This window comes from Lynx rufus, unplaced genomic scaffold (genome assembly GCF_022079265.1).
Source record: "Lynx rufus isolate CCGP_SWC_20201006 ecotype Redwood Valley unplaced genomic scaffold, mLynRuf1.p SCAF_4, whole genome shotgun sequence".
NCBI classification, from domain to species: domain Eukaryota; kingdom Metazoa; phylum Chordata; class Mammalia; order Carnivora; family Felidae; genus Lynx; species Lynx rufus.
In genome coordinates, this window is record NW_025814856.1 from 14,683,137 (window position 1) to 14,696,301 (window position 13,165).

General features: G+C 46.2%; 1 protein-coding gene across 2 annotated transcripts in view; it reads left to right on the plus strand.

Moving 5' to 3' along the window:
* Positions 1-802: 802 nt before the first annotated feature.
* Positions 803-13,165, plus strand: part of LARS2 (leucyl-tRNA synthetase 2, mitochondrial) — a 169,624-nt gene continuing 157,261 nt past the window's right edge. For both annotated transcript variants that reach the window (XM_047096296.1, XM_047096297.1), the window contains exons 1-3: positions 803-885; positions 6,151-6,405; positions 12,376-12,504. In XM_047096296.1, coding sequence (XP_046952252.1) covers positions 6,172-6,405; positions 12,376-12,504 — 363 coding nt within the window. In that variant the 5' untranslated portion in view covers positions 803-885; positions 6,151-6,171. The remainder of the gene's footprint in view (positions 886-6,150; positions 6,406-12,375; positions 12,505-13,165) is intronic.

The following is a 13,165-nucleotide window of genomic DNA, read 5'->3' on the forward strand; positions in this document are numbered from 1 at the left end:
TTTTTTGTCCTGTGGGATAACCACCAGTTTTGCGCGATTACCAAACTCATTTCAGTATTCCTGATTGCCCACATCTATACGGTTTTCAAAAATCTCCTTTATGTGGGTTTTACCCTTTTAAAAATCATATTTTAACACCACTGGTCCTTTACAATTCATTCATGGATTCATCTTTGTAGCAAGAAACACTTGCGGGTGGGGGGTGGGGGAGAGGTTGGGTTGGGGGTACAGAAAACTCTTCAAGGAAAGTGGTTGGTCAGGAATCCTGCCTTCCTGACTCCCAGCTCACCTATGCCCTAATCACGGTCAGATAATTCCCTTCCCAGGGCTATAAAGTCACGGAATATGGTGGGGAAAGCTCTTTAACCACCATTTAAGGATCAAGAGGTCAAAGGACCTACCCAAGCCCAGCGGGCAATTTTAGCTAAGCAGGGATTCAAACCCTGGCATCAGAACTCTCCCAGTGCTCTTTACACCACCTGCCATCCAGTTTATTCTGGGGCCACTAAGCTGATGTCCCTCACTCCTCTGCAGCAACTGGAGTAATCCGAGCCCCCGGTATCTGGTTTTGGTGACGCCAGAGACGGGGTGCACTACTGAGCCGGAGGGCGGGGCTTGGAGTCAGGAGGCGGTACCCGGGAACGGGGGGGCGGAGCCCGAGGCCGCCGGCGCCGGCGCCTCCGCCCCACGGGCTGCCGGGAGTTCGGCCCCGGCCCCGCTCCGCTTCCCCCGGCTCCGCCCCCGCCTGTCTGTGTCTGCGCCGGCCGCTACCGATAAAGTTGTTGTTCTGCCAACATGGCGGCGCCCATGGTGACGGGCCGGCCCGTGTTCGCTTAAAGGTGGGAATTGAGGCGTGAGGAGCCGCAGGCCAGAGCCTGTGAGCAGGTAAAGTCCAGGCCCGGGCTCAGCGGGACGAGACACCTCGGGCGAGGAGGTCTCTGCCCTCGGATCTGGAGGTTCCGACTTGCTAGGGGCAGGAAGGGAAGGTGCGGGCTGGGTTAGGTGGTTCTGGAGCCGTGCAATTTCTGATCTGGGTAAGTCTCCGAGATCCCGGCCTTCAGACTCTTTGAGCCATGGACCCTGATGATAGCTCTGGACCCTATCCCATTCCCAGATGAATACACATGTACACGTAGATTTGTAATCAAGTTCCCTTCCTACTGCTCCCCTGCCCCGATTCATCTCTGGATCTTTGCTTCCAGGCCTGGGGATTTGGACTCAGCTAAAAGCCATCCGGTACATCTCCGTGGCCCAGGGCTTATTGTCCCTGCATGTTGAGGCTCGGAGGTTCTCAGAGATCTTGTGGGTCTACCTCCTTATCTTAGAAGATGAGATTCCCGACAGGAGATAATTTGCCCGAGGCCCCCCAGGGAATGGGTCCTTGCAGAAGCCACAATCGGTATTTTTGGTCACAAAATTTGTTTTCTTTAAGATGCACTTTCCCTGGTCTATTCTTGCACATTCTGGGGTGGGGGGGGGGTGCACACAAATGCCCTTCTGCCCTTCTTCCATGTATTCTGCTGTTCTTTGCTTGTACTGCTCTTCCCTTAGGTTTCTCTGTCCATATGTGATTGTCATTTTGGGTCCAGTTCTTAGGCTTTTTCTCTGACCATCTGTTGGTGCCTCCATCATTCTCAGAAAACAACCGTAAATGCCCCAAGTGAGGATGAGGTCAGGACCGACTCTAAAGAGGCGCAGAGGAGTGGGGATTGTTATTTTGGAAGGGTGTGGAAGAAAAGACAGGATTCCAAGCATCGAGGCAAGGAACTGGATGAAACAGAGCTAAGGAAGAAAAGGCCAAGTTGATTGAAAATACAAGGCGTGAGCCACACCTTTCACATTGATGGAATGAGCATAGTCCTCTAATGAAATGGCCGCACCTTGTCAGGAAGAGGCAGTGCCCTTTTTAGGACTTTGGTGGTGGAGCGGCGGAGAGCAGGGCCTGCTGAACTCCAGGAAGTTCTGTAGTATATTGTCAAGGCAAATTGAACCAACGTTTTAGAATTTCTAAAAGAAAGGAAGTGAGTTTTATTCAAGGCCAAGTTAGGACAGCTGCTGGCACACACAATCTTCACAAAGAGAGTGCTCCTGTGAAGGAACAGTTGGTGTAGGGTTATATAAGCTCTAGCAAGGAACATTTGGTATTGGGTTATATACTTTTTTCTTTTTTTTTTTTACATAAGTTACAAATCCTTAGACAAAGAACATGTTAGAAAGTTGCAGAACTTATCTTACGCCTCTAGTGAATGCAGGGCTGTATAACTTTAATCTTATGGGAACCAGGGAAGTTCTCCTTATGTTTGGAATGCTCCTTTTTGGTTATTTCTTAAATAAAGCAGATGTGCGATGTGTGCTCAGGCAGAAATAGAGCCCATACTTTGAGGTTTCGCGGAATCACTTTGACCTTGGTATATGTTAGAGTATAGCTTTCCCCGGGAGCCCAGGAGCAGGGCCCACAAACATTAAAAGTAGAAAATTTCCTTTATTTTATCCATATCATAGCCCTGAGTATACTGTGTGCTATGTCCGCCTGAGTCTAGGGGATTCCCCTAACTTTGGGCGCGAACTTTTCTTAAAGAGTCTTAGTGCGTTATTACCGCGCGTGCTCCCCAGAGAGGTGGAATCCGTTTACATTTTCAGCAGCAGTGTATAGAAATGCCCATTTTTCATTTAGCAGGTTTTTGCCAGTCTGTTAAGCAAAAATATTTTCTTGCTGTTTTCATTTGCATTTTATGATTCGTTCTAAAGTTGAACTTTCTCATATGTTTATTAGACATTTACATCTCTTTCTGTTTTTCCTTTGCCCATTTTTTTAAATTAGGTTTTGAATGTTTCTCTTTTCATACGTAAACTCTTCATGGAGTAGGATAACCATTTGTTACTGCCGTTTTGGCAAAGATTTTGCGTCAGCTCATTGCTTGATTTCTTCTTTTGTTCACAGTGTTTTTGATATACTGACATTGCACATTTTTAGAGTCAGATTTATTAACGTTTTGTGAGTTCTTCCATTGCTTTCGTCCTCAGGACAGAACATCCTGCACCTTGTAAAGATGTGTTAGATACTCATCTATATTTTTGTCTTGTTTTATGATACTTAAAAAAGTTCTTTAATCTTTATGGGATTTACACTGGTTTGTGGTTTTGAGATGGGGCTCCAAGTTCTAATCGACTTGTGCTTTTTTCCTTATGAACTTTAAGTTCTTTAAATGCCCAGATCAGTTTCAGGATTCTCTAGTCTATACCACTGATTTATGTATAGAAGAGGTTGTCAGTGAGCCATGTGTTATGTAAAAATATTTAAATTTTTTTATGTTTATTTATTCCTGAGAGAGAGAAAGAGAGTGTGAAGGGGCAGAGAGCGAGGGAGACACAGAATCTGAAGCAGGCTCCAGGCTCTGAGGTGTCAGCACAGAGCCTGACGTGGGGCTCGAACTCACGAACCATGAGATCATGACCTGAGCTGAAGTCGAACGCTTAACTGACTGAGCCACCCAGGCGCCCCTGTAAACATATTTAGAAAGCTTATTCTCGTTGGGTAGACAGGGAGTGTTGTATGTGTTGTTTATGATTGGTGTATGATGAGTAAGTTACAGAGACAGGATTAGAATTTTCGGTGAAAGAATGACCTCCCTTCATATGGCTCATATGGGTGATCTGTCTTCTCTCTTTGGGATTTCATTTCTCACGATGGCTAACAAGCATTGAAACCAAAAACTTGTGAGACTGCGGTTCCGGTTAATTTGTATTTTTGTAATGTTTACTTATTTATTTTGGGAGTGGGAGGGGCAGGGAGAGGGAGAGAGAGAATCCTGAGCAGGCTCTGTGCTGTGATCATGGAGCTGGACACGGGGCTCGATCCCATGAAAACCGTGAGATCATGACCTGAGTCAAAATCAAGAGTCAGACCCTTAACCGACTGAGCCACCCAGCCGCTCCAGATTCATTTGTATTTTTATAGTTTTGTTGTTTCCCCTTGTTTCTGTTGGGGAGAATAGTCCAGAACCCTTTCGTTATGAGTTGTTAGGGAATGCAGTCCAGGAGAGAAATGGCAGGCGTCTATCTATGCCTTCTGCTGATTGGGAAGTCTTTGGCTTGTTAAAGATATGGAAATGATACCTTAGCAAGGGAGCCGTAAAATCCATGACTCCTGTGGATACTTCTAATTATGTAGAAACCCAACCCTTAAAAATAAATGCAGTTACCCTAACTGTACAAAGCGTCTCTATATTAGGTTGGTCATATGGAGTTGCTGATACTCAACCATGTTCATACAGTTCACCCTAATATCTCTAGTCACATCTACATATTTTAGAATAGCCAAGCCCAGTGGATAGGTTTTGTTTTGTTTTTGTTGTCTTTCTGCTTCGACCCCCAAGGAAGCAAGAGGTATTAAATACAGTGAGACTTGGTCTATCAAGAACTTTGGCAGACCATCTTGTAAAATGCCAACACTGGGATGCCATTTTACGGGAATGTGAAACCCACTTGTATAAGCCTATGATAGACTCTCTTGGCAACATTCGTGACCCAGTACCTGTGTGAAAACAGGCCAGACGCTCGTAACTGTGGAAAAAATGTTGAGAGAATCAAAGAATTAACACCAGCTTCAAGTGTCAGGTTCTTCCTTTATTTCTCTCTTGGTTTTACATTTGTGTCTTCACTCTGGCGCTTTTTTTGCATGGTTATGTAAGAAGGCAGGCAGGTGAGGCTGTTGAGTCATAAGTCTTAAATATTTGACGAACTGTCACCTCAACCTCTTAGACAGGGATAAAACGTGAAAATGCTTCCATGCAGTCATTTTTGGAATTCACCTCCTTGGAGGAGACCAATGAAGCATTCCGGCTGAATTTTGAATTGCAGCCAGATCTTCTGGTTGGCCCCAACCTGTGGGTTGTATTCCAGAAACACCACAGCACTCACCGCTATTATCCATGTATATTTACTTGTTTTTCTCTTATCTGCTGTTCTTTACTAGTATGTAAGTGCCATGGAAGAAGAGAGTTGGGTTTTGTTCACTGTTGTATCCCCCGTGCCTAGAACAGTGTGTGGACCTAGTGGCACTCGATAAATATTTAGTAAATGAATGAAGAACTAACTGAATAAGCACTCTTACAAATAATAGTTATTTCTTGGCTCAGCTTACGGGTGTATATAACTTACAATACATATGAAAACGTTAATAATAGCTGCGAGTCTCTGGACTCTGGAGCTAGAAGGTGCGTGTTCAGATCCCTTCTGACATTTGAGCCTAAGCCCAAGCCAAGATGTGCTCGGAGCTCTTCTGAAGCCTGGGTGATGGGACGGGAAGCCTGCTGGACAGACCCTGGGCTGGGCCTAAAGGAAAGGAGGGCGGGGGCTCCTCGGCCTCCCGTGCACCCTGTGAGGCTGTGGCAGGAGCTGGCCCAGGAGGTAGTCTCCATTCGTTCCTGTGGGAGTTTTGTATGTTTGGTGTTTGGGAACGTTGACCATGTTATATTTTCCATTTAAAAGTTTGTGTTTAGCTCAGTCGACGTTCTTTTCTTTTCTTTTTTTAATATTTAATTTTTTTTGAGGGAGAGAGCGTGAGTGGGAGAGGGACAGAGAGAAAGAGGGACAGAGGATCCGAAGCAGGCTCTATGCTGATAGCAGCGAGCCCAGTGTGGGGCTCGAACCCACGAACCGTGAGATCATGACCTAAGCCAAAGTCAGACGCTCAACTGACTGAGCCACCCAGGCAGCCCAACTCAGTTGGAGTTCTTTTTTTTTTTTTTTAATTTTTTTTTTTTAATTTTTTTTTCAACTTTTTTTTTTTTTTTTTTTAATTTTTATTTTTGGGACAGAGAGAGACAGAGCATGAACGGGGGAGGGGCAGAGAGAGAGGGAGACACAGAATCGGAAACAGGCTCCAGGCTCTGAGCCATCAGCCCAGAGCCTGATGCGGGGCTTGAACTCACGGACCGCAAGATCGTGACCTGGTTGAAGTCGGACACTTAACCGACTACGCCACCCAGGCGCCCCAACTCAGTTGGAGTTCTAATGTGACATTTTCAGGGAAGGAAACCGTCCAGAGCCTAAGATGAAAGCATGTGAATGTGCAGGGAATGCTGGGCTGTGCTGAACGGGAGAGAGTTCTGGGCAGTTCCTAAAAGAGCTTTCTGCCCTCTTTCTCAGGGCCTTCCCACCTTCTGGAGAATGGCTTCTGCTTGGCGGAGACTGGGTTTCTATGTCTGTTTCCTGAAAAGCAAGCTAAATGGTGGGCCAGATATCATCAGCAGAGGAAGGAGAGTAATCCTGGGATGTGCCAGAGGTATTTACAGTGCCACGGGGACGTGGACGAAAGAGTACACGTTGCAGACGAGGAAGGATGTCGAGAATTGGTGGCATAAACGAATAAAAGAAGAAACCTCCAAGATATCAGAAGCTGATGTGAGTATTCTGAGGGCTTTTGAGGGGGTAGAGAAGAGGAGCCAAGAACTTGGATTCTGAAGTCAGATCGCCCGAGTTCAAATAAGGTATTAAGTGTGTGACCTTGAACCAACTGAATCTGTGCTTCAGGTTTCTTCTCAACCAGGGACAGTGCGAATAGCAGTGTCCTCCTGCTTCCTAGGATGGTTGTGAGGGCTGAGTGAGATCAGACGAGGATAGTGCTTAGAAGGCATTCTGTGTGGTGTTTACACACAAGGTGCATGCAGGCAGCACCACACTGGGCATTCTGGAGCAGCATTTGGCGGGGGGGGGGGGGGGGGGGGGGGGAGAAGCATCGAGAGTGAGGCCCTAGCAGGTGTTAGGTTCTTCATGGTCCATTGCGGGCCAGCGCACCTGGCGATCCAGCAGGGTCAGATGTGAGGTTCCAGGAGTACCCCTGGACCCCTCACCTGTAGAACTTATTTAAAACATTTATTATTATTGTTATTTTTTTAAATATGAGAAGCATTCTTTAAAAAAAATTTTCTTTTAATGTTTATGTGTTTTGAGAGAGAGAGGGAGAGAGAGAGAAACAGAGACACGGAACACAAGCAGTGGAGGGGCAGAGAGAGAGGGAGACACAGAATCCGAAGCAGGCTCCAGGCTCCGAGCTGTCGGCACAGAGCCTGATGTGGCGCTCGAACTCACCGACCGTGCCATCATGACCTGAGCCCAAGTTGGATGCTTAACCGACTGAGCCCCCCAGGCGCCCCTCACCTGTGGAAGTTTAATCTGCATATTCTGGGAAGTACCTTCCTCTCCCCTGGCATGATGTTGGCCTCCAGCCATCATGGGTTGGGAGGTACCAGCCCTTCCCTGGTGTGATCTGGGGGGCTGGGACCCAGGCTTGCAGTGACAGATGTGTGAGGTAGTGAATCCTTGGCTTCCGCCCAGGATGTATCAGCTCAGCACCGTACTTGAGTAATTGTGTCTAGTGTTTGGTTGTAGCCGGTTTCCAGGGGGCGTCGTGTTGGAGGCTGGCTCCTTGTCTAGGAGTCCAGCCTCTCGGGGATTCCTCTTGGACGTGGTAACCCTCACCTCATGCTGCTGGTCAAAATAACAAATGGGAGATGTCATTTGTTACATGAAATGGTGAATCTGATCAGAGCCAAGTGCCGTAAGGTCGTTTACTCTTAAATTGTGACCATCCCTTTGTAATAGTTACCGAATGATACAAACCTTCTACATGTAGTTAAAGAGATGGGGCCAAAGGCAAGCAGGTGAGTAAATATAACTGCGCCAAAGTGCTCTTGACTAGACTTGGCTGTTTCCCATCTCCTGATCCTCACTCTTTTTAGACTCATTCCTTCCGTGAGCGTGATCACTATGAAACATGCCGGGGGTAGTTATTTGTGTTAAAGCGAAGGATGGTTTCGGGCATTGGTTAGAGAGAGGTGTGGTGGATAACAAGTGGAACGATAAAAAAGGTTTGAGTATAACGCGTGATTGTACCGTGAAAGCCCGACTTCCGCCTCGTCAGGACGCGAAGAACCTTCACATCAACACGACCAGACTCAACGTGCCTAAATGTATTTTGGAAACGAACTAGGGAGCAGTTCGCTTCTGAACGAGGAGAGTAAAATTCGCTTTTCTTTTTGGTTTAGATTATCCTTTAGTGGCTTCCACACATTTTAAAGTTGGAGCTTACTGATTTTGTGGCGCCTCCTTCTTCTTAAGTACTGTGTGGTTTAAAAAAAAAATTAGATGGATCACAAGAAACTGTGTATCCATAATTGCAGAAGTAGCTGAAGGGATCATGGGTGATCCCCTGGTGGCACCCTTTCAGGGTTTGGATGGGGGAGTGGGCAGGTGGAGAAGGTGCTGTATGATGGATCTGGAACCCGGGCTCTGGAACCTGGGCAGTGTTACTGGCTCGGCCTCGAGACCTCGGCGTGCTCGCGGCCTTGTCACGTAACCTCTTTGATCCTCAGATTCTTCGCATTGTTTATCTCACAGAATTGTTCTGAAAATCAAATGAGCAGATGTGGCCGAACACATTTTACAAGCGGAAATGTTACATAAATAAAAGGTACAAGAAGATAAAAATGTGTGGTGTCTTCGTCGGGAACAAAGAATACAACCGGATGTTGGTGGATTTAAGTTTATTTATTTATTTTGAGAGAGACAGAGACAGAGTGAGGGAGGGAGGGGCTGACCGACTGAGCCACTAGGCGCTCCTGGATGTCAGTGGACTTTGAAGCTTAATTGTCCTCACTCTGGTCTTAGATATATTTGAGGGACACCTGGGTGGCTCAGTCGGTTAAACGCCCGACTCTTGGTTTCGGTTCAGGTCATGATCTCACAGTTTGTGGGTGTGAGCCCCGTGTCAGGCCCGGGTGCTGACAACTTGGAGCTTGCTTGAGATTCTCTCTCTCCCTCTCTCTCTCTCTCTGCCCCTCCCCTGCACACGTGAGCACGCGCGCACTCTCTCTCTCTCTGTATCTCTCAAAAATAAATAAACTTTTAAAAAAAGATCAAAAAAGATATGTTTGAAATACCCCCAGGTGAGTGTCTAGGAGACGAATGTCTTGCCATTATCGTCGGGATCTTCAGTATTAAAAGAAGTTCCACTTAATAAGGATTTTACTCATGTCAGGCACTATCTTTCCATTCATTATCTCATTTAATCCTGAAACAACCCTGGGGATTTTTTGGAGGGTAAGAAAACAGGCTCAGAGGGAGGTTTGGTAATTTATTGAGATACATGCCTGGGACCTTCTGTTGCCTCACTTTTGATGCACAGAGTGTGAACTGAGCCCAGAGAGGCAGAGGAATTTGCCCAAGGTCTCACAGCTAGTAGAGAGGCCAGGGCCAGAACGAGGGCTCCCGGGTCCTTCTATCCGCCCCCTCTGGGCTCAGCAACAGCTCTGGAACTTAATCTATAAAGAGGCAGAAGTTCTCTTTCTCCTGACGTCAGAAGCTGACAAAAATAATAGGTCCCACTTATAAAAACCATCCTCTTCCCATTGCTTGCGATCTTAATTTCTTTTAAAGGCTTACATTCTTACACTTTTATATAATTACGAAAATTTCCCTTTCAATCATATTCCTGCTTAGTTATACCATACACTCCCATAATTCCTTCTTGCCATCCCCAGAGGATAGAGAGCTCGTTTCATTATCACGGAGGAAAATGACTTAATTCACACAGAACAGCGAAAGGCAGGGTCACTAAATAAGCTGGATACCTTTTCTGCAATAAACAAGAATAGTCATAAATATCAAAGACTTTTGCTAGCACTGCTTTTCTATATACCTTCCGTAAGCTCAGTTTTGGGGTTTGGCTTCGTTGGTATGTAATGAATCACTCAATTCTGCTATAAATTAAGTCTTTGTGGGACAGACCTACAGAAAGGAGACACTCATGAAGAAGCTGTATGTGGAAAATGTTTGGGGCAAGATCGAGGGTTAAATAAACATAATATAAAGATAAATAAATATCACTAAAATGAAGACAAGGTGGTTATAATAAAAGAAAAATAGGCTTAATGTAAAAACTTAAAAGGAAAAATGAGAAATGGTTTATATCAAGGATTTTATTGATTTTTCAGATCCTCAAGAACTCTGTAATAGCTGTTTTCCCACATCCCTAAATATTCCCAAAGAAAAGGCAATAAACCTAATCCATTGTGAGAAGCAGTGTGATTTGAATGGAGTGGACAGTTTGCTTACTTCTGTTTCTGCACCCAGTGACGGAGTAAGGCCTTGCACCTCCTTTGAGGGACTGGTTTACACTGAGAGGATTACCTGTCGCTTTCCTTCTTCTTTTTTTTTTTTTTTTTTTTTAATGTATTTATTTTTGAGAGAGAGAGAGAGGGAGACAGAGCGCAAGCAGGGGAGGAGGAGAGAGAGAGGGAGACACAGAATCCGAAGCGGGCTCCAGGCTCTGAGCTGTCAGCACAGAGCCCGACGCGGGCTCGAACTCACGAACTACAAGATCATGATCTGAGCTGAAGTCAGACGCCTCACCTCCTGAGCCACCCAGGCACCGCATGTCACTTTCCTTCTTAAAGACGGTCCAAACCGCAGGGCCCGTCTCCTGAGGTTTTCCTGAGGGTTACGGATCTGCGGTTTCCAGTTCAAGTCTGATCAGCGTGCAGCTTTCTGGAAATCAATTTCTGGAAAGCAGATTTATGGAAATCAATTGTGGTTGCCACTTGAGCATTCCATGATTTTCTGGTTTGGGTGTTATCCAGACTCCTATGGATTCTCTTTTCCCTTTTCTTCCATCAGGCTGCTTGACTTACCACTCACTGGTAGTTTTTGGAGGATAGGCCTTACAGAGAAAATTCTAGTTTATTTTGCCACACGTGAGAGGCCCTGTCACAGGTTGGTTGAGCTTCTTTGCCGAAGGAACTTTAAAGAAATGGGTCAAGCGAGATTTGGAAATACCCTGATTTCTTGTTTCCTCTGCTCCCCCGATTATAGCTGGCCGTGTCCGTGATCAGCCATGCAAATACGTAGCAACAAATATACCACGACCACCTCTGTACACAAAGGAATGGTCACGAATATTCTGTTTTGCGTTTGTTTTCATTACTTTTGGAGAAGCAAAACCTTGAAGAACTCTAGCAGGGCTGGAGGAAGGGAGGAAGGACAGAAAGAGAAAAACAGAAGGTAGAAAGAAATAAAAGAGTGGTAATATCAGAAGGTCCCCGCCCTCAGAGACCAAACAGAAGCAGGTACCTCTTCTGCCTTTCTTCTGAGAGCCCTGCCAGGAGGGGATGTAGGCTGGGTAGGGGGAATGCTCCCGTCGCCTGGACAGGATTCGTGTAGCTGGGAAAAAATGCCCTTTAAAGTATTCTGTGGAGGCCAGATATTAAGCTCCTGCTGGGAGTGGAGGCGGGGGGTGGGGGGGATAGAATGAGGGGAGGGGGGTTTAGGGAGAGGGAGATGACTGAAACCCAGCCCGTGCCCTTGAAACACGGACCCCTAACTAGGAACCGGTTAAGTGACTGGTGTTCACTCCGTTCAGATGCACGTACGCTCTTTCTGTTTCTCGCGATGAAGCCGTGTCTTCAGCAGCTAGAAGGTTCTCTCACCCTGGTGTGAGGCTGGCTGTAGCTCACCCCTGGGAAGACAGAAACTGCCTTGCCTTGTTGTCTATGGTTTTCTCATCACTTTCTCACTTCAACTTTGTCTGTTGAAAGATGAGTTCACAGTACAGCAGAGAAACCCAGGACCCAAACTGGTGCCTCAGGAGTCCTGCTCTAACTGCTAACTCTGAGTCTGAATGCAACGACAGGGAATTTAGAAAGGGCTCCATTTTTTTTTTTTGAGATGTCACATCTGTGTGATTCAACTACCGTGTCCTTGAATTACATGGAAATGTGTCTTAGAGCTTCATTTGGAAAAACATAAGTTCTTTAAGACCTAGATAGAAACTGTCTTAAAAGAGAAGCTTTTAAAAGAGAGGGAAAAAAGGATTGAAAATATATATGGGTAATTAGCACTTTGGGGTTGTTTGGCATTATTTTGGACATTGTTTAGCTTAAACTTGGGCTTTGGATTTTGGTTTTTGACATGTTTGTCAGTTTATGGGAATATTAAAAAAATTTTTTTTAATGTTTATTTTTGAGAGAGAGAGAGAGAGAGAGCGCGCGCGAGCGGGCACGTGCACGAGCTGGGGAGGGGCACAGAGAGAGGGAGACACACAACCCGAAGCAGGCTCCAGGCTCTGAGCTGTCAGCACAGAGCCCGATGCGGGGCTGGAACTCACAAACCGCCAGATCATGACCCGAGCCGAAGTCGGACACTTAACTGACTGAGCCACCCAGGTGCCCCAGTTTTTGTTTTTGTTTTTGTTTTTAAGGAAACTTTAAAAAATGTTAAGTTATTTACCTTGAGTACAGTGCCAAAATACTGTGTGCACGCAGGTCTCAGTAAATGCTTAAGATATACTCACTGTCATTCTTTGTCATTCTTTCCCAGAAATCAAAGCCCAAGTTTTACGTGCTTTCCATGTTCCCTTACCCTTCCGGAAAGTTGCACATGGGCCACGTGCGCGTATACACCATCAGCGACACCATTGCACGGTTCCAGAAGATGAGAGGGATGCAGGTAAGGAAAGACGCCTGCTGCAAGGCAGGCCCCCCCCCCCCCCCCGTCCGCCCCACCGAGGACGGCAAGAACGTTGTCAGTGTGTTCAAGGCAAACGAAGAAAACCGATTTTGGTTAAGATTACGACAGCTTCGAAGATAACCACAGAAGCTTAGCGTTTCCTTTTCTGCGTCAGAAGACATGATGAAGCATCTGGGTTAATGGGGCCGGTGGGGGGGGGGTGGGGCAGCCACGTGTCTGGTGTTGTGCAGGGATGAGGACGGAGAGGGGGTGGGGGTGGGGCTAAATGTAGCTGCAAATGTTGGTAACACGGGACATCTTCTCAGAAGTTCACCGTCCCTTGAGAGTGACACACATAACAGATAGTCACCGTGTAGGGTGCTGAATCCCCTAGAACAAATATGGATCAAATGCTGTGGGGAGGAAGTGGGGCCACAAGAGATTTTCCGCTTTCTATTTGATATTTGCTGTTCCCTTTGATATTCTTTAATGAGCATGGTTATCTTACAAGGGAAAACTTAAAATTTTTGCAAGGAAAAGCTGTCTGGGGAGTAGTGCCTCTGGGACAGTTGGGAAAGGCTCCATTAAAGAGGAAACGTCTGGCATGGGTTTTGAAGGACAAGGTTAAACTTACCGGAAGAGGAAGAGAAAGGCCCTTCCT